This window comes from Myotis daubentonii, chromosome 3, assembly GCF_963259705.1.
Source record: "Myotis daubentonii chromosome 3, mMyoDau2.1, whole genome shotgun sequence".
NCBI classification, from domain to species: Eukaryota; Metazoa; Chordata; class Mammalia; order Chiroptera; family Vespertilionidae; genus Myotis; species Myotis daubentonii.
In genome coordinates, this window is record NC_081842.1 from 24664394 (window position 1) to 24691296 (window position 26903).

Genomic DNA, 26903 nt, shown 5'->3' on the forward strand with positions numbered 1-26903 from the left:
TTTGTAATACTTTAAGCAATAAAAAAATAAAAAAAAATAAATTCAAAGTAAACACCATTACATAAAAGGGTACGGTCTTTTTTTTTTTTTTAGTTTTATTCATTTCAAACGGGCCGGATCTGGCCCGCGGGCCGTAGTTTGCCCACGGCTGCTATCCACTGAGCCAAACTGGCTAGGGCTTGTCCCCTACCCTTTAGGCAAGATCTGCTGTCTCATGAACAGGTCCAGTGTTCTCTTAATAGGAAACATCATCGTTGTACAAGTTCTCAGGAAGCCTTCTTATGGCTGCTTTCATATCGTCATGCATACGTATTGTATCATCTTGCACGAACCTGTTGATTGAACCCTACAGCACTATAATACCATTTCCAATACACTCTAGCACTGGTCTGATGCTGCAACGGCAGGCCAGATTGTCCTATAATAGGAATCAGATGGTATAAGCATTTATTTGATTCTAGCTTTCACCAGGCATAGTGTATTTGAAGTTCATTCATGTTATCATGTGTATTAGTTTCTTCTTATTTATCACTAAAACCATTTGTTGAAGGATATACCTGTTTACTCCATTCACCAGTTGAAAGAACTTTGGGCCAGAAAATAGGTCATGGCCATAATGATTTTGGCTTAAATCAAGGACATCTGAACATAAACTAGATACTTGCTATTAAAGAATTGTCAATTTTTTAAAGAGGTGGTAATAGAACTGTGGTTATGCTAAAAAAAAAAAGTAAATTAAAAAAAATACATTTCTTTATTGATTTCAGAGAGGGAAAGGGAGAAACATCAATGATGAGAATCATTGATTGGCTGCCTCCTGCATGCCCCCTACTGGGGATTGAGCTTATAACCTGGGCATGTGCCCTTGGTCGGAATTGAACCTGGGACTCTTCAGTTTGCAGGCCGATGCTCTATCCACTGAGTCAAACCGTTAGGGCATCAATTTTTAAGAGCTACATAATATCTAGGATTTACTTCTAAATATCCCAGAAAAGTAGGAAAGGTGGGTGGGTCAGAGATAAAACAAGATTGATCATATGTTGATGATGGTTGAAAATGATGAGTAGTATATGAGAATTCATTTTATTATAGTTTTGCACATGCTTAAAATTTCCAATGACTTGAATAAAAAGGATGTTGCTTTTGCCCAGCTGGAGTGGCTCTGTTGGTTTGGCATCATCCCATGCATCAAAAGGTTGCCAGTTCAATTCCTGATAAGACACATACCTGGGCTGTGGGTTCAATCCCCCGTAGGGGCATGTACAGAAGGCAAAATGATGTTTTTCTCTCTCCCTCCCACTATAAGAATGTCCTTGGGTGAGGATAAAAAAAAAATGTTGATTTTTATTCTAAGAGCAGTGAGGAGATATGAAATGTCCAAGTTAATACTCAGATTTGATTTTTAGATACCTCATTCTGTTTTCACTGCAGAGATCAGATTGGAAGGGGGGCAGAGTGGCTGAGGGAGACTGTTTTCACACTTTTGTAATGGTTCAAGAAAAGTGATGATGGTTTGACTAAAAAATAAAAATGGAAAAAAGTGAAAGGATGCAAGAACCACAATGAAGAACTTTAGAGTGAGGGGAGTGGACATTCACAGAGATAGGGAACAACGCAGCAGCTGTCAAATCAACTTTATAAACAGCAGAGCTTGAAATGGACATCTGACCCAAATGTGTCACCTAAGGGGCGTAAATTTGAAAGCATATTAAAAATTCATGTAACTGCTAGGGGAAAATATTTCATCTACCCTCCCTGTACATTATTGACATGCTAGCTGGCAATACAGTCCCCAGTTGCTCTGATCACACTGGAATGTCCATCTTCCTTTAACTTAGGGATTTAGATTACAATATCAATATGCACCTTGATTTGATTTAAAGACATCTATGTGTAACTTTTATTATTTTTATTGTACCCTTTAAAAGCATATATTTTGTTAATATATTTTGCTTAACAAAAAAAATATTTTAGCTCTAAATGTTCAAAATATTAAGTTGTTAGGCATGGATCTGCTAGTAGCGTTTTAAAATACAGGGACAAATGTCTGGGCAGATTTTCCCCTCCTGGTCATATTAAATTATTGGCTTGTATTTAATGAATTTTGTCAGTGAGTAAAATAATCAAGACAGTAAAACCCCCGCCGGTGTTGTTCAGTGGTTGGAGTGTGAAGGTCAGCCTATGTACCAGAGGGTCTCAGGTTCAATTCCAGGCACATACCATAGGGGCGTGTTTGGGAGGCAACCAATCGATGTCTGTCTCTCTTCTCTTTCCCCCTCCCTAAATATCAGTGGAAAAAATATCCTCACTCCTTGGGGGATGAGGGGGAAAAAAAAAGAGTACAAAAACACATCAGATACATTGACCAAAATAATCGACAATGGTTTCTAATTGAATTTTTATACTCATGAAGTAAATACTCCACCAAATCTCAGAAATTAACAATGGTAATTGCTTTTGATTCAAGCTAAGTTGGCCTGTTTATTGTTCACCTTCTTACTATGATGGAAGATTCAATTTTGAAAACTCAAAAATAAATACAGGCATACCTCGTTTTATTGCGCTTGGTTTTATTGCACATGTTGCTGTTTTTACAAATTGAAGGTAAGACCCTCCACCAGCAAAAAGATTACGTCTTACTGCAGGCTCAGAGGATGGTTAGCATTTCCTAGCAATAAAATGTTTTGAAGTTAAAACATGTACATTGTTTTTCTAGGCAGTGCTATTGTACACTTAATACACTATAGTATAGTGTAAAACATAACTTTTATATGCACTGGGAAACAAAAAACTTACTCGCTTTATTGTGGTGGTCTGGAGCCAAACCCTGAAATATCTGAGGTATGCCTGTAGTTTCAAAACTCTGACGTTTCTATAATTAGCCATTCCTCAAAATATAGAAAAAGCTGTGTAAACATTGTTTGCATTGGTTCACAAATTTAAGTGAATTTTAGACCATAATTGGAAGCACAGCTTCCAATGGTATGGAACTTGAGATCTGGGTCTTATCTGACCCTTAGTGATTAATTACCTCTCATCTGAAGCTGGGAGGTAAGTACAGATCATTCATTCATGCTCTGAAATTCATGGACCCCAACAAATCCTCTAGATTGAACTATTATATATATATCCATGGGGGGGGGGGGGAGGAGCTGGTCCAGTTTTCTTAAGATTCTCATACGTGACCTTGATCTAAAGATAAACGTATAATTAGCTGATCACCTTCTAAATTGCTCCAGACCTAAATACTGTTACCTTGTGGTAGGTGGAACTCTTAAGATGACTCCCAAGATTTCCTAATGTACATATCTTTTTAATCCCCTTCCCTTAAGTGTAGGCAGGATCTGTGAATGTAATGGATATTACCCTGTGATAAGGCTACAGCACAGGCAAAGGGGAAGGGATTTTGCAGGTGTAATCAAGGCACTAATCAGTTCGAATTCGAGTTAATCTAAAGGGAGTTCACCTCTGGTGGGCCTGACTTAATCAAGTGAATCCTTTAAAAGCAGGCTTAGGACTTTCTCCAAAATCAGAAATTTCTCCTGCAGGCCTTGAAGCAAGCAGCCATCAGTTCTACAGCTGAAAGGAAAAGGACTCTGCAACAGAAGTATGGAAGAGGCTCTAACAGTGGATAGAGGGGTTCCAGGTTCAATTCCGGTCAAGGGCATGCATCTTTGTTGCGGGCACATCTACAGCAGGGAATGTGCAAGAGGCAGCTGATGTTTCTCTCTCACCGATGTTTCTAGCTATCTCTCTCCTTTCCTCTCTGTAAAAAAATCAATATACTTTTTAAAAAGAAGAAGTATGGAAGAGGACCAGCTTCAGATGAAACCTTGACTGTAGCCTGTGAGAGCCTGAGCTAAGCTGTACCTGGACTCTTGACCCACAGAAACTGTGAATAATATGTTGCCTTAAACTCTTAAGTTCGTGGTAATTTGTTACACAGCAACAGAAAATATATAATTTCTTAAAGCCAAAGCTTAGCTTAATTTCTCTCTTCTTGAAGAAACTGAGGCCATGGAGAACCCAAATAGGGTATTCTAGAAATTATATTAATCTATACTAATAAAAGGGTAATATGCTAATTAGATTAGATAGACCAGACATCTTTCGGACGTCCTTCTGATGTCCTCTGGGACAAAAGCGTGGTGGCTGCAAGGACTGAGAAGGGGTGGCAGCAGCAGCAGTGTGAGGGCCAAGGAGGGCTGGCAGCTGCAGCAGCTGGCAGTGGCAGCAGGAGCAGGGTGATGGGGGTGGCACCTCTCCCTGATCAACCGGGTCGCCTCCCGCAGAGGGAGGCCAGACTAGCGCTTAGGGGAGCGGGCCCAAGTTGTCAGTAGGACATCCCATGAGGGCTCCCAGACTGTGGGAGGGGGCAGGCTGGGCTGAGGGACCCCTCCCTGCATGAATTTTTGTGCACCGGGCCTCTAGTATTACAATAATCCCAGTCACTTTACAAAGAAAAAATAAACCTATAAATTTCAGTCACTAAGGTAAGCTGAAACTAAATATTAAAAAATCATCCAGTTGTATTTTTAATAGTCAAGAGCTTCAATTATAGGAATACTCCGGGTTTGGTTCAGAGTAATGTGGAAAGCACTAAATCCATGACACACAATAGAAAGGAAAAAAAAACTTTAAAAAATATATTTAGACCACAGCTACTCTCATACTGACATTCATATTTTTATAGCACTTGAAAGAGCTCAATACTCCAAAAAGGCAGTTTAAACACGAGAAGCCAAGAACAATTAGCTTACTAAAGGCTTATTTCATTTTCTCCCTCATCACAAATAATGTCCTATGTTAAAAATGAATGTTTCCTAGATCACTGGCTGTGATGAACTGTTAACTGTGCTGAAACAAATTTCAGACATGGCAAAGTTCTTGCTAGAATTCCATTAGAACAGGGGTGGGGAACTACCAGCCCGAGGGCCATATAAGGAAGGCCCTTGAAATTATTTGGTCTGGCCCTACCAAGGCATTAGGGGTGAGTTAATTGAAAGTTTGACCAAATATAGCAAGCTAATTTTTAAGTTGATAACTTTGTATGGCCCCCAAATGATGTTATAAATATCCCAATGGTTCCCCACCCCTGTATTAGAATATCAAGGTCCCATATGAGACCATGGACCATGGGTAGAAAGGAAATATTTAGACCATCAGGTAGCCCTTGTACTCAGATGTTAATATCACCTACAATTAGTAGCTATAATAAAAGCATAATATGCTAATTAGACCAGACGACCTTCCAGATGAAGCCAGGGCTGTGAGGGAAGCCTGGGTCCCGGGTGCCTGTCGGTGGCCGGAGGGAGGGAAGCCTGGGTCCTGGGTGCCAGGGGGAAGCTGGTGCCAGCAGCTGGGGGAAGGAAGGTCTACTCTTGCGCAAATTTCGTGCATTGGGCCTCTAGAGTATATATAAAGTATAACTATTCTATAAAATCATTTGGCCTACTATAACCTCCTCAGCTTACTTTGAATCACATTTTTTATTGCTAAGAAACATAAATCATGTATTGTTATGTTCACCTTGTGGTAACTTAAGCCTTCTATAAAAACCACGCCTTGTGCCGAAGCCGGTTTGGCTCAGTGGATAGAGCATCAGCCTGCAGACTGAAAGGTCCCAGGTTTGATTCCGGTCAAGGGCATGTACCTGGGTTGCGGGCACATCCCCAGTAGGAGATGTGCGGGAGGCAGCTGATCGATGTTTCTCTCTCATCGATGTTTCTAGCTCTCTCTCTCTCTTCCTTCCTCTCTGTAAAAAAATCAATAAAATATATTAAAAAAAAAAAAGTGTGCCTTAAAAAAAAAACACCAAAAAACGAAACCACGCCTTGTATGCAATCTATCATTAAGAACTGTATGTTGAAGCTATAGTAATACTTAAAATACAGCTCAAGTCTCTCAGTCCATTTTTCTGGAAGAATGAAGAAAGGTCAAAATTTTGATCTGAATAGGGAGAAAGCAGAAGTACAGATGATGTCATCTGAACAAATTCAGTGGATTAAAATATTAATGTTTATACTGAAATTACAGAACTGAAGAAATATGTCTGTTATGTTGGTTCTAGGTCAAAAGCTTACTTAGAAAGACAAACTAATACAATACATTGAGTTATACTCTAACTTTACATTAGTATGTATAATAAATCCACACAGCAAACACACACACCCCATGTAAAACATTGCTTAAGTTTAATGTTTATTTCCCCAACACAGCCTAGCCTGCACTCTACTTGGATAAATTTTACAAGCTAGTTTTCTGCTGCTTCTAGTTTTAAACTTTATCCATGTTTCTGATGACAAGGAATGCTGCAAAAATACTCTAGTTCAACAAAGAGTTATGATCACAAAATAATTTTTATCCATTCTACAGTGTTTCAGATTTACCAGTTGATTCTTAAACACAAAGTAGATATAGATGCTAATGGTGGCTAATCTGGTATGTTTCTTATAGCAAACTGTTGTTCATGCAACACTTGTGCTCAAAGGGGAAGGCACAGGATTTCCTACAATGAGCCACCTTATAAAGAGTTCTTTTTGTACAAATTAATTTATGTCACATTTAATTTAGTGTGCATAACCTCAAAACTGAGGTATTATTCCAATTTATAAAAACCACTTGCATAACTCTTATGCAAGTTTTAAAAATACAAAGTTTTCTCCCTAAAGTGGCTCAAAATAGATTGTTCATGGCTGCCTACATCTAAGATAAAAAGATTCTAAAACAATTGAACAGATTAGGCATATTATTAAAGGTGTTCAAACCATTACTTGATTTGTACATCTATTCAAACCTCTTCATCAGTCTTTATTCAGCAGTACATATGCACCAAATTCGATTTTAGAAGTTTCCATATCATTTTCATAGAAAACAAAGTTTGAAAACAAATAACATTTAAACACAGCACGGTATTCTACTACAACTGAAACTTTTTTCTTCTTCTTTACAGGACTTAACAAAATCTAAAAATAAACTATGTTGTAGATTTACCTCATGCAAAGATCTTTATGTTATCTCTGAAAATGAAAAGGATGTATTTTTAAAGCACATTTTACTGTTTTATACTATTATGGCAACATGTGTACTGCAACACAGTCTATTTTGAGGGAAATTTGATTTTTTTTTTCCATGCAAAAATCTACACAAATTAGTTCTGATGATATGGAAAGCTTTTCATAGCATCAAACATTCATCTGGTGCAAATGCACAGGGAAACCTTCCTGAAAAGTTTTCTGACTTGAGAAGCAACTAAAAAGCCATACTAGGTAGAGTAAATAAAAACAAAACAAAACAAAAAAACAAAAAAAAAACAAAACAAAAAACAAAAAACCCCCCACAAAACCCTAAAAAAAAAAAAGACAAAAAAAAAACACAAACCCTCAAAACAAAACAAAAGTCCCCAAAAACAAAAAACAAAACTAAAAAAGAAAAAAAAAAAAAAAACCTAAAAAGAAAAAAGAAAAAAAAAGGGAGGGTTTGGGGAGGAAAGGGGAAATAGAAAACACAGGCTGCAGAGTAAACCAATGTCTGCTGCTAAACGGGTCTTTGTTTTCATGTCCAGTGTACATTAACACTTATGATCTCATTTTGATGATTTACTAGGTTTGTTATCAGCCCCCTGAAGGCGAATCAAGCTTGCATGCGTTCACATACAGCACCACAACCACACTCTCATACACAGTCACTCCAGGACTAGGAGTCTGCTTCATGAGTGAAGAGCCCTAGATTTTAAAGATGAACCTGGCTCTCTATCATTGAGCCAGACATTCACTCAACACTGTCCATTCACACACTGCTTCATAGCAAGGCCTGGGCTCATTTTCCTTTGACTTATATGGGCATCCTATTCTCTTTTATGCTTACAAGGCTTGAAGATGACAGTACTGCACTCTCCCTCAATTGATGTAGAGTAAGTCAACGTTGAATGTTTCTTCTCAGGCACTGAAGAACTGTGACCTGTAGCCCTTTTTACTTTGATCAACCTAAATAAGCATTCATGTAAAGTTTTCATTACACTTTGCCACTCATTCTCACTCGCACCCACTCGCCATCTTGACCTCATTTGGGCATTTTCTGTGATTCCAAATGAAATCTTCACATTTTCTTTCCCGATTTAATGCAGCAGTAGATCCCATGAGCCAAGCTTGATGGATCAAACCTTTTTATATATATGTATATATATATATATATATCTCAGTGCTGCATTGTACCTAACTTCCACAGCATCTTTCTAAAACTGGAACCCTTCTGTTGGTACATTGGCAGATGAATTGAAACCAAATGTTCCACCTTGTATTGCCTCTGGAACAAGGCTAGCATCTTCATCAATCTACGGGAAAAAATGAAAAAAAAAAAAAAAGATGATTAGTTTAAAAGTATATATAAATAGCATTATAGTAATATTCCCATTTCCCTTTAAAAAGTATGAGAGAGATAATGTGTCAACATTATCCTACCATCCCTTTTAGAAAGCTGAAACATTTTGTAAACACTTTTTCTTAAGGATGCCAAAATGAGAAGAAACTTAAGAATATGCAAGATGGATATCTTCTAAAAGAATAAAATATCAGTAATAAATTAGAGATGGTCATACATTTTAAACTGAGAGGATACTCACTATAATTTCCCTTGTACCTGAGCAAATAGATAAAAGATGACATTAAAAAATTAATGCCACCACTTTTAAAGTAAGTATAATCTCTGGTTAATTTTTGTTTCTTTAGTTTTTAATCCTCATCTGAGGACATGCTTAGAGAGAGGAAGGGAGAGGGAATGAGAGGAGAAAAGAAGGAGAGGGAGAGGTGAGAGGGAAACATTGATCAGTTGCTTTCTGTATGCATTCTGACTGCATACGGGGATCAAACCCGTAACCCTGGTGTGTGCCCTGACCAGGAATCAAACCATCGACCTTTTGGTGCATGGGCTAAAGCTCCAACCAACTGAGCAATTCCAGCTGGGAGACAAATGACATTTGGGCTTAAAATAGTAAAATAATAGCTAATAACTGATAAATAATATTCTATATGCTTTATATCTAAAGGTTCTTTTCTAAAATACCACAAAATAGTGAGTCTATAGTGAAGTTCCTATAAATGTGTACATCCTCTGAATTATTTTCATAACGTAAGAGTAACAAAAACTGCATGTTGAGGTATTAAAAATCATAAGTCTTGTGTATATCTACTTGCAAATTAGGACTTCCAAAAATCCAACTTTAAAGACATGTGATAAAAGCTACCCTTAAAAGAATATGCTTTTTCTGGATTTTATTTGATTTACTTAAACTGGCATTATATTCTAAATAGGACTTGATCATCTAAAGGACTTGATATCTAAATGGTTTAATCACCTATAAGTAGAATCCACAACTTTCTTTTCTACTAGTCATGAGCCGCATTAACGATGGGGATATGTTCTGAGAAATGCATTGTTAGAGTGTACTTATACAAACCTAGATGGTATACATAGTCTATCACTGTCATTGTAATGCTAAATTTCTGTATGACTGGCAGCATAGCAGGTTTTTGCTATACCAGCTTCACATGAGTAATCACTGGGGTATGACACTGTGATGTCTATGACATCAGTAGGCAATAGGAAGTTTTCAGCTCCATCATTATAATCTTATAGAACACCATCATTTGCATGGTCCATTCTTGACTGAAATGTTATGTGATGCATGACTAGTTTTGTCTTTGTCAGGTTGTGTTTGAGTAATACATGCTTAACAAAATGTTTAGCTCTGGCTGGGTGGCTTAGTTGGTTGGAGCATCATCACCAAAAGTTGCGGATATGATTCTCAATCAGGTCACATACCTCGGTTGTGGATTCGATCCCTGGTCTCGATGCACATGGGAGGAAATCGATCGATGTTTCTCTCTCTCTCTCTCTCAGATCAATAAAAACATATCCTTGGGTGAGGATTTTTAAAAAAGTTTAATAATATTCTACTCTTTTGATAATATGGAAAAGTTTGTGTATAAGACTTATTTATTAAAATGTTGAGAAAATTGCTCAAGAAATTCACTGGTAGTGGTATCTAACCATTATAATTTTCTAAGGAACAATAGCTTTTAATTTAGACTTACTTTTCCAAAGAGGCAATACTAAAAATTAAGTTAATACTTTAAGACACTTTTGTATACTGTACCTCACATTATATAGAAACTTATCTTTTTGATGATTTATTGTTTTCAATTTATCTACCTATCTTCATATTTGTTTTGGGTCAACTAAAAGTAACTGTGAGAATATAGTCAAAAGTGGATTAACTAATTACTGTCATAAAGAATTTATTACAGGACATCTAGTATCACTATTTTGTTTATAAACATGTTATGCTATTAACAATATAAAATATGACATCAAGTGAAAAATAAAGCCTGACTTGTCCAGTGTCAAGAAAATATGCCTAACTTATCTGCCATCAGTGCTAGTACTATTTTTTAATGCCCCGAGGGACTTTGAAATATTGAATTATGTTTCTGAAACAAGTGACATTACTGTCATATACCTATTTTAATTCCATTCCCCCTAAATATATACATGCATGTCCTAGCTCAGTGATGGCGAACCTTTTGAGCTCGGCGTGTCAGCATTTTGAAAAACCCTAACTTAACTCTGGTGCCGTGTCACATATAGAATTTTTTGATATTTGCAACCATAGTAAAATAAAGATTTATATTTTTGATATTTATTTTATATATTTAAATGCCATTTAACAAAGAAAAATCAACCAAAAAAATGAGTTTGCGTGTCACCTCTGACACGTGTGTCATAGGTTCGCTATCACTGTCCTAGCTTAATATATTATTTCATGTAGATGTATATTAAGAAAACTATAAAGTTATTAAATACATCATCTGTAGAGAAGAACTGATCAATGATCTCATAGGCCAATTTGTAGATGTCTTCGTTTTCATGATTTTGCAGTTGTTCAATTTTCTCCAGTCCTGCAAAAGATTTTATAAAGTAAAATAGAGTAATATCTAAAAAGTACTGACAAAAAAAGTTACAATAATCTTGGACTACATAATCCAATTATTGAATTGCAAATCTATAATTTTTCGGAACCTATTCTAAGGGTGAATCTTAAAAAATAAAAAGATTTTATGCACAAAGATATAGCATGCTTATCTTAAAATATTAACCACCTGAGTGTTTAAATGCATATAAATAATTAACTAAGCAATGGGACATCTACCTATTCAGAAAACTATTACATCATCACAATGTTAATATGGAGCAATAACATGTAAAATTGCTTTTGTTTGTTAAAAGTTAAAAGCAGATTCATTCCACTTTCTAGCATCTGCCAAGTTTTTCTAGTGAGTATATATGAAAAAAATTTAATATACTGGTGATTAATAAATAAATGTTAAGACATCTGTTAATTATAACATCAACCACAGTATTTCAGGGGGAAATGGAATTTGCCCTGTAAACATTAGTGAGTTTTTTCATTCTACATTTTCCTTACGGGGCCCTCCCATTAAAAAATTTAGCTACTTAACAGAACTTAGAAGACAGAACCAAGAGGCACAGAACTTAGACACAGAACCTAGAGAAGAACCTAGAGACAGAACATGGCAAAAGATCCTGGACAGAAACTGGCCTCAGAACCTAGAGACAGAACCTAGTGAGAGAACATGGCAAAAGATCCTGGACTGAACCTGACGCAGAAATTGGCAAGAGAACCTGACTAGAACCTGGTGACTGAACCTGGCTGGAGAACCTGGACAGAACCTGGCTGGAGAACCTAGCGAGGGAACATGGCTACAGAACCTGGCTGGAGAACCTGGAGAACCTAGCAAGAGAGCATGGCTACAGAACCTGGCTAGAGATCCTAGACAGAACTTGGCTGGAGAACTGGACACAGAGCCTGGCTAGAGATCCTGACCAGAAATTCACTGGAGATCCTGAACAGAACTTGGCTGGAGATCCTGGCTAGGCTGCTGATCAACTGAACGCTGTCTCCGTGTCATTCCTTCTTCGCCGACTCCGTCCACACCTTTGGGGACCCCTGGACCTGCTGTGGTTGGACCCCAGCATCTGGCGCCCAAACAGGGACCCCTAGGTAAGCGCCCCGCACTCGGGACGGATCGGACTCCACCGTAGGAAGAGGGTGGATAGTCTTTGCCAACTCCGTCCACACCTTTGGGAACCCCTGGAACAGGATTCCCCTAGGTAAGCCCCCCCCCCCCCCCCCCGCATTGAGAGCCCCACACTCAGGACAGATAGGACTCCACCAGGGTGCTACAGACCCCCCTATAGAGGATAAATAGGGTAAGAAGGTGGATAGTACAGAATTTAGATTGAGAAGATGTGCCATACTGAGTCCAAAGAAAGAAGACTCTGTACTGATCTTTAGATTAAGAAGATGTGCCATACTGAGTCTAAAGAAATAAGACTCTGTATTGATCTTTTAACACATATGCTTGCTAGCAGAGGAATTAAGGTTACTCCCAGTCAGACAGAACGTTTTATACAAGAAGTATGTCCATGCTTTTCTGAGGAAGGAAAGGTAAATGTAAAGGCATGGGAGGAGGTAGGCCCAAGGAGCCTTATCCTTAACCCCACTGCAGCCTTTCCACCCCGGGAAAGTGCAGGATTGGCAAGCTCTCCCTGGGGTGATAGATCAGGACTCAGGTAATAGCGGAAAGCGCCAATCCTACTCTTAAAATGGATACAAGAGAGAATTTGGGGTTTTTCTTTTTAATGCCTGCTTTTAAAAAATAAAAAAGGGGGAATTTGCCGGGAGCCGGTCCATCCTTGCTGTTTCAAGGGACCTGGCATATATGGCATACTGTTCTTAATATGTTTGCTCACCTTCTTGGCACTATGTGTTTTAACCAAGGTCACCTCTCTGAGAAAGGTTGAATCCCCAGGTAGGGATTTTCCCCTGAAGTCAGGGAGGGAATAAAACCTCTTAACTAAGTGCCAGGCGGGTAATTAATCACTTTAACTACGAACAATCATGCTTAAGCTACATAATCTTTACTCCCTGGAATGGAGATAAGAAACGCCCTAACCTTTGGAATAGAGATTGATAGGATTGAAATCAACTGGTATAAATACAGATGTAACAAGACAGAACTTAGAAGACAGAACCAAGAAGACAGAACCTACACAGAAACTAGAGACAGAACCTAGAGACAGAACATGGCAAAAGATCCTGGACAGAAACTGGCCACAGAACCTAGAGACAGAACCTAGCGAGAGAACCTGGCTGAAGAACCTAGAGACAGAACCTGGCTACAGAACCTGGATAGAACATGGCAAGAGAACCTGACTAGAACCTGGTGACCAAACCTGGCTGGAGAAACTGGACAGAACCTGGCTGGAGAACCTAGCGAGGGAACATGGCTACAGAACCTGGCTGGAGAACCTAGAGAACCTGGCTGGACTGAACCTGACTACAGAAAATGGCAAGAGAACCTGACTAGAACCGGGTGACTGAACCTGGCTGGAGAACCTAGCGAGGGAACATGGCAAGAGAACCTGGCTGGAGAACCTAGCAAGAGAACATGGACACAGAACTTGGCTGGAGATCCTGGCTAGGCTGCTGATCAACTGAACGCTGTCTCCGTGTCATTCCTTCTTCGCCGACTCCGTCCACACCTTTGGGGACCCCTGGACCTGCTGGGGTTGGACCCCGGCAGTCTTCATAACCCACAGTCTTAGGATAAGTATTTAAACCAGAGAGAGGTATAAATTAGTACATTGTGCTTGCCTCTGTTAGTAGTACTGGCTACGTTGCTTTGAAGTTATTTGTTTCCTGTAATGGACTGTAAGCTCCTGGAGGCCAGGAAACCCCTGCCTTCTGAAAAATTACTGGCATGTGCCCAATAAGTATTTAATAGATCAATAAGTTTCACTCTGCTCCTCAAAACTCTTAGTTCTGTATCTATTTTTATAATATTAATTAATAGCTATAATTAACATTAAATACTATAGGTTAATCTTTTAATTTCAAGTTCTATATTCAAGGAGATTGCTTAACATTATATGCAAACATAACAGCAATGTTGCTTAAAAAAAAAAAAATTAGCTACTAATACAGGCTGAGGATCTGTATATCTATTGCTTCATTTCTTTCCTGAGCTTCACATTCATAAAACTTAAATGCCTGCATGATCTAATTCCACCAGGACATTTCACAGTTACCTAAAATTTGAACTGTCCAAAACACAACTTATTTGCCTTTACTCATTTAAACTGTTTGTTCTACTGTATTACTTGGTGATAATAGTTTGAAATCTAAGATCTTAAAAGATCTTAGAAAGATCAGATCTTAAAAGCCTCCATTTCTTGAATTTTGCAAGTTCCTCTTTGTCTCTACAATCAATGTCTTCATTTATTAAGGCCCAATTACTAATACTTTCCTACTATGCCCATTTTTTATTTTTTCTGGTACTTACTTTCCAATTAGTTCCCTAACACTATTTCCCATCTTCTGTTCCTAACTTGATAGTTATGCATTATTTTCTTTGTTATTCCACTTGTCACTTTAGTAACTTTAAAAATACTAACCTCTTAGTAATTTTCAAGCCTCTGCACTCCTTTACTAAGTTGAAGTATTTCTCTTTTTATAATCACCTCTTTCTTCATATACTTCTCAACTTCCGTCAGATATACCTTTACTTTTATGCTTATCCAGGTTAACATTTACACTTTGTTCCACAGCCACATTTGAAACTTCCATGTTCTGTGTACTTGTTAATTTTAAGAGTTGAAAGCTAAGCCGTGCTGTTTACATTCCAGGTGGCTGATACACAACCAGATTTGGGAACTACTGCCCCACAGAATTAGAATAAAGTATCTAGTGTGCTACCAAAGCTTGTTAAGATTATAGGGGCCTGCTTATTTGCCATGTCTCAGCCTATCTTTTGGCAGTTTCTACCCCAACTTTGTGATTCAGCAACACTGAACTACTTATAATTTGCTGAATGCTATTTCTCACCTCAGACTTTGCTCATGGTGTTATTTCTGCCTGGAACACCTTTCATCCCTTTTTACTTTATTAATCCTTATTCATCTCTCAAAATCCAGCTCAGGTGTGACTTCCTGCTTCTTCCGAGATGGATTAGGTATTTCATTTTGTTGTACATTTCTATTAGGGTAATTAGCACATTAAATCAGTTTATATTTATCTCCATAACTAGACTACATGCCTTGAGGGCAAAAACTGTGTCTTGTTTACCACTGTCTTCCAAGTACCTTAGTACAGAGCCTGTTCAATAAATGGCAATTCAGTTACCTAAGAATATGCAAGAAGCAGAGCAGGATTGTACATATAGAACATACTTAACATATTTACTTTATTATGTTACTTAATTATCTAAGACAGAAAAATACAGGAGTACTTTATTAGTCAGAAAGTAAACATAGTTACAAAAGAATTAGAATGTGTGATAATAGTTTATAATAAACTTACCTCCACATTCTTCTATAAGATTGGCTATGGTTTCTGCCTCATCTTCAGCCATTTTTAATATATTACTTAGTCCATCGAGTACTACTTGCACAACTTGTGCATCTTTTACAGTCAGCAAGTTGCAAAAAGGTGGTATAACATTTTGTTGAATTAGGCAGGCCACCTGAAGAATAAAGACACATGATGTATTAAGCATAATGAACTTCGTTTGTGTACCTTATTATCTCACTGAAGTAAAATATTGAGTATGACCTCATCTCTCACATGATAAGTTAGACTACATTAATCAAACTTCCTTTTCTTTTTTACATAGTAAGTTTATTTTTCTTAAACTTAGAAAATAAATTAAGTGAAAGTGAATGAATCACTCAACTTCATATGAAACATTTCTTTGCCATAAGGAACACTTTTTTCAAAGATCCTTTCCCCTTTAAGATTAAGAAATTAAAATATCAGTTAAGAGGCTGAATATTTTTTTAAGAACTACAACTGTTCAATGTGAGAGCATCCAATGGCTCTTTACTGTTGCATTTAGCATTATCATATCCGTGGCCACCTTCTATTCACTATTCTATTGGCTCTGTAATATTTTCATAATACTTTTCTATCATTTCTATCTAGTTATTATATACATGCATTTTTAAATTAAAAATTTTCTTTTTATTGATTTCAGAGAGGGATAGGGAGAGAGCTAGGCCTCTTGCATGCCCCCTACTAGGTACAAGCCCACAACCTGGGCATGTGCCCTGACCAGGGATAGAACTGTGACGTCCTGATTCATAGGTCGAAGTTCAACCACTGAGCCACACTGGCTAGGCTACATGAATTTTTATATTCTCTTCGGTATTCCTATTTAAGTGGATTCACTGCTCACCATCAGTCTATAGCTAATTTGTGGTAATTATCAATTTATTGCTTATCAGCTCCAAATTCACCCTTTTAAAATTATCTATGAAACATATCTGGGACCTTTAAAACCCATTTTCTTTTGCCACTTGGCACAATGTTAAGCTGTGACACCTGCACAATCACAGTGCATGTCTTTCTAAATTTTATGCCCTAGGAATCTCACATTCCTCACTCTAGTTCCTACTCCAAGCCTTTTTTGGTTGAGTATTTATTTATTTTTATTTATCTTATTTTTAAAATGTATTTTATTGATTTTTTTACAGAGAGGAAGGGAGAGGGATAGAGAATTAGAAACATCGATGAGAGAGAAACATCGATCAGCTGCCTCCTGCACACCCCCTACTGGGGATGTGCCTGCAACCAAGGTACATGTCCTTGACCGGAATCAAACCTGGGACCCTTCAGTCCGCAGGCTGACGCTCTATCCACTGAGCCAAACCGGTTAGGGCTGGTTGAGTATTTAGATGCTGTAAATTCTTGTTGTTCATTTGTTAAAATCTGTGAGGCAGTTTCATTCTGCCCAATTCACCTAAAAAGTCATCTGTCTTAATACTGTTAAAGAGCCCAAAAAACTCCACAACAAACAAAAAACACCAACCCCGACTATAAGTGCTTCTATCTTACAGTAAATTAGAAAATTCTTGTAGGCCAAGAAGTTGGAAAGAGAACCCTTTTCATCTATGAATTATAAATAAAGGAAGTCAAGGTAACACACACTCGCACAACCCTATCACAGAATGTCTGTTATCTTTCTACTATTTTAAATTATGATTTTTTTTTGTTAATCCTCACCCGAGGATATTTTTCCATTGATTTTTAGAGAAAGTGGAAGAGAGAGGGAGAGACAGAAACATCGGTGTGAGAAAAACACACTGATTGGTTGCCTCCTGCACAAGCCCTGACCATGGCCTGGGCCTGGGAGGAGCCTGCAACCGAAGTATATGCCCTTGATCAGAATCAAACCCGGGACCCTTCGGTCCACAGGCCAACATTCTATCCACTGAGAAATAAATAAGAGTTGAACTTACCTGATCTTTCCTTCCACTAATTGTTAAGTTACTTATGGCCCAAGCAGCTTCTTTCTGAGTGCCAAAATCCCCCTGCAAAAGCAAAGCAAAGGAAAGGATACAAACTCCAATACAAAGTAAAATGGAGAAAATGTTTTCTGAAATGAGTTTTCTCCCCCCCCCCCCTTTAATGAATTTATTAGGGTAACACTAGTTAACTCAATTATACAGGTTTCAGATGTACAATTCCACAACATATCATGTGTACACTGTATTGTTCACTACTTCAAGTTAAGTCTCCGTCCATCATCATTTATCCCACCTGTACCTTCCTCTACACACCCCCACCCATTACCACACTGTGATTCGTGTTCATGAGTTTTTTTCTCTTTTTTGCTCAATCCTTCACACCTCACCGCAACTGAAATGATTTTTCAACTGCTAAATATTTCCCCAGGTTTACTACTAGTCTTTCTATAGGCACACATAATTGTTACTTATTAAAATACGCCTTTGAACCCAATTTACCATAAATACATGGAGACTTGTTATGACTTGATATGTTTTATTGTTCAATAGTATAAGATTAAATAAAGTCAAGGATAAAGTAAAATGGTAAAAAAAAGAAACCCAGAAAAATGTACAATTTAATCAAAGAAATGTCAAATTAAAAGAAAGCATCCCTTTAAATATATAAGTTTTAGAAATTATAATGCCCACCATTATTAAGATTATGGTGAAAACATTATATTTCCTTTCAAATATAAATTGAAAAACATACTTAAAAATTACTTCTCATGTGAGTTAGTAATCTCACTTTTAATAATTTACCAAGACAATAATTTAAAACAAGGTAATATTATGTATCTATCTATATATTGTTTTAGCAGCACGTAACAGTTAAAAAGTAAAAGCAACCCTAGCCAGTTTGGTTCAGTGGATAGAGTGTCGGCCTGTGGACTGAAGGGTCTCGGATTCGATTCCGGTCAAGGGCACATGCCCGGGTTGTGGGATCGATCTCCAGTAGGGGGCATGCAGGAAGCAGCCAATCAATGATTCTCTCTCATCATTGATGTTTCTATCTCTCTCTCCCTCTCCCTTCCTCTCTGAAATCGATAAAAATATATATTAAAAAAAAAGCAACTCAAATTCTCAACAGGGGAATAATTAATTATAGTAAATCTACTGAATGAAATAATAACCAGTTATTAAACTTTAAGAAGGCTAGCAACCATGAAGAATGCTTATGATGTATTAAGAAAAAATATATATAAAAAAGAGGAATGAAAATTAAAACTGCAGTGGGATATATCTACCCTTATTTATTAGATTAACTCCAAATATCTGTTAGTAGGAGTGCAAAACACACACACACACACACACACACACACACTTTACAAACTACTTTTTAAAGTACTATTTAATAGCACAACACTACAAACATCTAAAAAATAAAATAAGTTGAACATATTATGGCACATCCATATATACAGTGGAGTACTATGTAGCTATAACAAAAATAAGAAAAAAGAATAAGAAAGCTCATGCAATGGGAGTGATCTCCAGGATAATATTTCAAAAGAAATATTTTTAAAAAAACAATGCAAGAAAAAAAAGGAATGGTAGGAAAATGAGCATGTACATAGGCATTTGCTTATATTTAAAGAAGAAACAATGAAGGTATAAACCGAAAACTAATAAAAACTATTATCTGTAAAGGAAGGGAAAGGATAAGGAGAAATGGACAGAAATGTAAGTTAGCCCTTTTAAATAAAACAAGGTATGTATTTTTTACTTGGAAACCACATAAATGGTTTATATAACCAAAACCAATATTTTAAAAATGTAATACTCATGTTGTTATGGCAGTGTGGTCTTATTTTGATAGACTTTATATCTCATATATTCTCAATCTTTTCAGGAAGATTTCCAGAATAAAAAAAGATAAGAATATAAAATCAAAGAAGTGAAAATAAAAACACTATTATCTTAAATAGACAGTAATATCCAATAGCTTCCTTTCATTCATGATTTGTTTTTTATAAATTTTTATGTTCACAACATTACAATATATTTTTCACTTTCTAAAAAATACATTATCACCTCTTTTGCCCACTCAGGCCTAGAAACAAAGACAACCTTGTAGCAATGATCATTGTTAGTACCTGAACTATGATCCTGAAATACAATTCTCTACAAAAAGAAACCAGGACATCCTGCAGAAATAGTTCTTTCAAGGTCTAGGTCAGAAAATATATAAGATAAGCCTGGGAATCACGTCATACTCAAAAAGAAAGAAGCTCTCAAAAACTATAAAGTGATGTAAAAAAAATAAAACAAAAACCAGACACCAAATTTAAGAGGTTCCTATTGGTCAGGGAACCTTAGTGCCAGCAAGAACTATAATGGACAAAAAATATCCATAATCGACACTAATAAAAGAGAAAGATGCAAATTGACCATACCTTTGCGATGCCCACCAGCCAATGAGGAGTATGCAAATTAATCCAACAAAGACCATGGGTTAATTTGCATATGCAGGCGCGCAGCAGCCAGGGGTGGGGCAGGATGCTTGCGTTGTTGCCATGACAACGACGCAGGTGTTTCACACTGCCCCAGCCGCTCCGGGCCTCTGGGCAGCGTGGGAAGGTGGAAAGGCGGCTCCAGGCCTGAGCGAAGGCTGTACTGGCAGCCAGGGGAAGGAAGGCCCATTCTTTTTTTTTTTTTTTTAAATATATTTTATTGATTTTTTAATAGAGAGCAAGGGAGAGGGATAGAGAGCCAGAAACATCAATGAGGGAGAAACATCAATCAGCTGCCTCCTGCACACCTCCTACTGGGAATGTGCCTGCAACCAAGGTACATGCCCCTGACCAAATTGAACCTGGGACCTTTCAGTCCGCTGGCCGATGCTCTATCCACTGAGCCAAACCAGTTAAGGCAGGAAGGCCCATTCTTGCACGAATCTTCGTGCATTGGGCTTCTAGTCTAATATAATAAAAGCCTAATATGCTAAGTGTCCAGTCGGCAGTTCAACCAATCAAAGCGTAACATGCTAATGATATGCTAAGGCTACTCACCACTTGCTATAATGTGCACTGACCACCAGGGGGCAGACGCTCAATGCAGGAACCGCCCTCTAGTGGCCAGTGTGCTCCCACAGGGGGAGCGCTGCTCAGCCAGAAGCCGAGCTGGGCTCACAGCTGGCGAGTGCAGCGGCGGTGGCGAGAGCCTCTCCCTCCTCTGTGGCAGCGCTCAGGATGCCTCACTCCTGGCTTAGGCAGGCTCCCTGTCAGTCGGACATCCCCCTAGGGGTTCCGGACTGTGAGAGGGTGCAGGCCAGGCTGAGAGACACCCCCCCCCCCGCCCTAGTGCACAAATTTTGTGCACCAGGCCTCTAGTTTCTTAATAATATTAAAAATGCCACCCTAGTCTACTTTTGAGGTTATTAGGAAACCATGTTATTCTAAAAATCGAGCGATAATAAACAAGAATCAAGCATTTATCTGGCCTTGTCTATGTAAAACATGTTACCCTATAAAACAATAGTTGATAAGGAAAAGTTCTTTATTGAAGAATAATGAAAAATACATAAAGAATGACAAAATTAGAAGCATTTTGAATTTCTTAGTAAAATAAGGATCCAGGCAATGATCATCAATAAATGCCATTATGGGAAAGATTGATGTCTAACTTAATAATCAGCTGGCATAGGCTAAGAACACCTGACCTCACTTATCAATCTCATTTGAAGCAGGACAGAATGTGTCTCCTAATGTGAATCATTAGAAAGTACAGAGTAGTGCATAAGGATTCTTGCCTTACAAACTAAGCCTAATCTACCAAGAAATAGCTTCTACTACCAGTATGTAGAAAACATGGAGAAAAATAAGATAGAAATATTGCCTCTTTAGAGACCAGTATTCAGAAAAAACCCTCATGCTGTGATTGTGACATTTTAAATGGTCTCTTTCTCAAATGTTAATGTAAACATGAGGTATGACCCAAACTTATGATTAAATTGCACACTTATTTGCAGTTAGGTCTTGGGCAATTTATTTGTCTATACCAGTTTCTTCATCTGTCAGATGGGATAACTCTTAACCTCATATAGCAATGGTATTAAATGAGGTAATATATTTAAAGTGCTTAGCACAATACATTAAGCATGTATAATCAGTAATAATAATATGCATGTTTAACAAATCCAAGGATAATAGTAATTTTAGTAAAAGAATGACATAGAAAGATCAAGCGTTCCTAAAAAGAAATGTTTCTTGTATATAAAAACTGCTGGGTTTAAAAGTTTTAATATTAATACCACTTTGTGGTAGTATTCATGCCAATTCTATAGGTTCTACTTAAATAAACAGAAAAGCATACATTGACATAATTTAGTTTTAAAAATTTTTTTTTATTTTTTAAAAAATTGATTTTAGAGGGAAGGGGGGAGAGAGAGAGAGAGAGAGAGAGAGAAAGAGAGAGAGAGAGAGATTGATCGATCAGCTGTCTCATGCATGCATCCCAACTGGGTATCGAACCTGCAACCTGGGTATGTGCTTCTACCAGGATGGCACCCATGACCCAATCACAGCAACACTCCAATCGAGCCACACAGCCAGGTCTCACATAATTTGTTAAATTTAAACCCTTTACTCTTACTCAGATACAACAAGATGATTTTCTTACCTTATCCAAAAGGTGTATTATCATTGGCACAAGATTGGCATCAATTACTGCCTGAACCTGCTGCTGATTTCCTGCCGTGATGTTAGAGAGGAACCACACTGCCTCCTGTAGAACAAGACCCCTTCAATATTTCTCATTAAAGAAATAAAATCTGCATCTGAACTAAGAAAAAACATCTTCACTACAATGTCCAAATGATTTTATTATTTAATGAGCTCCATAATAAAAAATTTAGGAATCTCAACTCCTCTATCCCTTTTTCATGTTTTCTTTGAACAAAATGCTAATGGTCCTGATCAAAGTCACAATGAACTAAATAACCCTTCTAGAGAATTCTTGAAAGCAATTTCCCAAACATTAAAACTGAAAAGAAGATTGGAGTCAATGGGCTGTAACACAAATACAAATGCTAAAACTACTGTAAACAGATTCAACATCCCCTTCACATAATGTGCTTTGTCCTCTATTCTACTCTGATCAAGAGTCCTAGCCAAAGTAGGCAAATCTCAATTATCCATAAATGAGACATGAAAAATGAAATAGTGGGTTGTTTTAATGTACTTATTTGTAATAATTCACTACCCCAAGTCTCTCAAGAGCTAAAGCAGAACCAGATGTTTGATTGCTTTATTGGTCTACCTTAGGATCTTTTAAAGCTACTCTTTATACCACACTGGTGCCACTTTGGTTGAGATGTTTACAAGTTTTTACAAGTTTTATAGATAATAAGTGAACATGGAAACCACAGGTAACATGAAACAAGGCAAAATAGCTACTTAACATCTTATGTAGAACATGACTATAATTTAGCAAACAGATTTATCAATATACTAAAGAAAACATTTTCTCTACTTTAAGAAACTAGTAAACAACTATTAGTGTTAGCTAGTGCGCATTAGGCTCTTTTGGATCAGATCACAGGAACACATTTAATGAACCTGTTAAAGATTTTAGGGTGTTAGGCTACTTAGGTGAGCTGTTTTTGGGTCATAATCATCAGCACGTTGTAATCAACAACCCATATGTTTCTACAACAGCCTCAGATGCACTCCAATATCAGCATCACCAGTCAGTGCCCCCTTTCCATAGCCTCCATGAGCACACACACACACACACTCACGCTTTCTATTAATTATCTATAAAATATTAAACTTACATTACTTAACTTACATATTAAAAATTTCCATTCATACAACATTCAACACCCGATTATCTTTATTTCATCATTTCCAAGAGAGCCAATTTCGCACTGTTTATAATTGGCTTATTTATAGAAAATCACATACTAATTCATGTTAGGAAGAATAAAATATTTTATCTTTTCTTGATGTCTAAATGACAGTTGACATTGATATTATAGACATTTCTGAGTCCCTAACTTTACAAATGAAAAAAAAAACTGCTGATATTTTACATTATTTATTAAATAGTGTTTAAAAATACTTACTTTATTAATTTTCTCTTTGGGATGTGTCAGAAGTGCTGGGAAATGTGACAGAGCATCACAGTTCAAAACTACCTGTGTTTGCTCATCAGTTCCAGTAACAATGTTGCCCACAGCTCGAAGTGCAGCAGTCTGACACATAAAAAGATTTAATGAGATATTGCTCTATGTGAAATATTTCTTCTTACCAGAGACGTATGTCTGGCAGATTATGAAAGATCCATTCATTAATTCAAACCTATCCTTTATGAAAAAGCTGTGTGAGACATTGACTTAGGAACAGAAGAGTGAATAGGATACAAACCCCCCTTATGAAGCTTACATTATTGTAGAAATCCGTCAATAAACCAATAAGGATAATTTTAGACAGTAATTTGGGCCATAAAGAAAATAAGGTAGTATTTTAGATTTTAGGTTTAGTGTTTCTATAGGTTAACAAAAACAAGTGCCTTTTCTGAAGGAAAGCAGGAATCTGCTTAATATATAAGATTTCCGTATTCATGTGAATTTGAATTGTCAATTATTTTCTTTAGTTGTATCAGGTCATTTTCTGTTAAAGATTTTTTTGGCTAACTTTTCTGTCTACAAACAATCCAGTTTCCTTTTTTAAAAATTGAGATATAATTCACATAACATATAATTCATCTTTTCAAAGTGAATAGTTAGTTGTCCTTAGTATATTCAAAGTTGTGCAACCATAACCAATATGTAATTTGAGAACATTTTCATCACCCCAAAAAAGGATATCTGGGCCCATTAACAGTAATTCCCATTGCCCTCATCACCAGGTTACTGGCAATCACACTGTGCTTATTCCTATGGATTTGCCTATTCTGGATGTTTCATTGGAATAAAATAGATGATGGCCTTTCACATTTGGCTTCTTTTACTTAACATAATGCTTTTAAGGTGCATTCATGTTGTGGCATGTATGAGTATTTCATTCTTTTTTGTGGCCAAATAATATTGTACTGCATGGAAAGACTTAGTTTTATTTAACCATTCATTAGTTGATGAACATTTGGATTGTTCCCACATTTTGGCTATTATGAATAACTAGAAGCCCAGTGCACATAAATTTGTGCACTCGTGGGGGTGGTCCCTCAGCCTGGCCTGTGTCCTCTCGCAGTCTGGGACCCCTCAGGGGATGTCCACCTGCTAGCGTAGGCCTGCTCCCCGGGGGATCAGGCCTAAGTTGGCAGTCAGACATCCCTCTGGCAGCCCGGGAGCACTTGGGGGATGTCCACTTGCTAGCAGGGAGCAAGCCTAAGCTGCAGTTGGACATCCTTAGTGCTGCTGAGGAGGCAGGAGAGGCTCCTGGCTGCCAGCACCACCGTTGTGCTGGCAGCCAGGAGCCTGGCTTGGGGCTAAGCAGAGCTCCCCCTGTGGGAGCACACTGACCACCAGGGGGCATCTCCTGCATTGAGCATCTGCCCCCTGGTGGTCAGCGTGTGTCATAGTGACCAGTCATTCCCAGTCATTCTGCTGTTAAGGTCAATTTGCATATTACCTTTTTATTATATAGGATACTGCCATGAATATTCGTGTACAGGTTTTTGTGTGAAAAATGTTTTTTCCATTCTCTTGAGTATATACCTGAGAGTGAAATTGGTGGGTCCTGTAATAATTCTATGTCTAACTTTTTGAGATACTGTCAAACTAATTTCCAAAGAAGTTGTGTCATTTTACAATCCCACCAGCAGTATATGAGGATTCCACTTTCTCCTTTGCCAACACCTGTTACTGTCTTTGAAGTTTATACTTTTAGCTCTTACACTTAGGTATTTGATCCATTTTAAGCTATTCTTTAAATATGGTACGAAATAGGGGTTCAACTTCATTCTTTTACATGTGGCTATCCAGTAGTTTCACCATCCTTTATTGAATAAATTTTATTTGCTCATTGAATTTTCTTGGCACCCTTGTTGAAAATCAATTATCATAAATGTATGGGCTTATTTTTGGACTCCTGATTAGATTTCATTGTCCATTTTTGAATGTCATGCTTAACACTAGATTGCCCAAGGAAGTCATTTTGACTGCTTTTTAATTTCAATTAGAAAAACAATTATGTATATAAGGACACAATGTCTTAGAATTTTGTGACTTTTTGTACAACATATAAATGTGTTTATTAATAATTGTAGTTACCTCCCCCTCCTTCATTTCCGGTATATATATTTGTGTTATACCTATATTGCCCAAAAGCAGTCATTTTGACTGCTTGGGAAATTTTAGACTCTTATTATTGAATTGAGTAAATTTCTTATATGACCAGTTCGGCTCTGTATTGAAATAACAGTTTTCATTTTTTTTCGATTACCGTCACATGATAAATACAAGTACATGATAAATTGTCGATACTTGATAAGTTGCAGTTGCTCAATAAGCTAAACTAGTACTTGTTATTCGCATCTTTATGCAGTGATACTTGTTCTAATAACTTGTTTATTTTATTTCTTTTGCGCACTAAATTCATGAAAGAAATGTCGAATAGAAGTGAGTTATTGGAAAAGCTAAGGAACATAAGTGAAGAGTGCTCCGATATTATTCTTTCACAATGCAGTCATTTTGACTGCTTTTGGGCGATATAGGTATATACTAAATTTCAGTCTTTCTAGTGTTAAAGCAATTAGTGCTAAGAAAAACTTACGCTTTTATTAACAACAAACTCACCTGAACTTTCACTTCCTGGTGGCTGAGCAGAGGAACCAAATGAGGGACTATTCCAGAGTCTATTACCATCTGTATCTGCTCATTGCCAGCATCAGTAAGGTAAGAGAGGGCCCAGACTGTATCTACCAGTATCTAATGAATAAAATGAAAATTTAAATTGCCTTTAAGTAAGTATCTTCTCATTTTAATAATTTAACCATACAGACTAATTTACAATTGTTCTAGTACTGTCTTTCTTTTTCTCTCACCTCAACTCACTGGAATCTTTTTATTATACTAAATATTAGCATTTATGAATGTTTGTATCAAGCATGTACATCTTTAAGCCATATTCATAATGTTTAGGTTAATTATAATCTCTATCATAATTTAGTATCTAACCTTAATTCATTAAGATAAAAACACACTATACAGCACATGAAATAGGAGAAAAAGAAATTCTCTTTCCCAAATGCTCACATTGAGGGATAAATACAAGGACATTGTGGTAAATGTTTAAAAAAACACACACATTCTAGGTAAAAAAAAAAACAACAACAAAAAGCATGATTTATACAAGCTATCAAAACTACTTAACTTTGCTTTCAAAGCCTTTCTAAATAATGGACTCTGTCAAAAGACTAGCCAGAGAAGTTAGAAACCTTTTGAATTCTAAACCAATGTTGTTTACACCATCCAAGAAGCTCTTAAAAGGAGGAAACATCATTTTGCTATTTCTCCTTTCAGGAATTTAAGAAAG

At 37.1% G+C, this 26903-nt stretch overlaps 1 protein-coding gene and 1 non-coding gene across 3 annotated transcripts in view; both read right to left on the minus strand.

Moving 5' to 3' along the window:
• Nucleotides 1-6177: 6177 nt before the first annotated feature.
• The window catches only part of KPNA4 (karyopherin subunit alpha 4), a 55865-nt gene continuing 35139 nt past the window's right edge, over nucleotides 6178-26903 (minus strand). The window contains exons 11-17 of one of the 2 annotated variants that reach the window (XM_059686918.1): nucleotides 26165-26296; nucleotides 23492-23620; nucleotides 22045-22149; nucleotides 17377-17448; nucleotides 15440-15602; nucleotides 10861-10955; nucleotides 6178-8332 (exon numbers count right to left, since the gene is read on the minus strand). In XM_059686918.1, the coding sequence (XP_059542901.1) occupies nucleotides 8234-8332; nucleotides 10861-10955; nucleotides 15440-15602; nucleotides 17377-17448; nucleotides 22045-22149; nucleotides 23492-23620; nucleotides 26165-26296 (795 nt within the window). In that variant the 3' untranslated portion in view covers nucleotides 6178-8233. The remainder of the gene's footprint in view (nucleotides 8333-10860; nucleotides 10956-15439; nucleotides 15603-17376; nucleotides 17449-22044; nucleotides 22150-23491; nucleotides 23621-26164; nucleotides 26297-26903) is intronic. The other variant, XM_059686920.1, reaches the window with a different exon arrangement.
• Nucleotides 22950-23276, minus strand: LOC132232265 (small Cajal body-specific RNA 7). Its single transcript, XR_009452382.1, has one exon. It is a non-coding gene; the product is annotated as a small Cajal body-specific RNA 7 (non-coding RNA).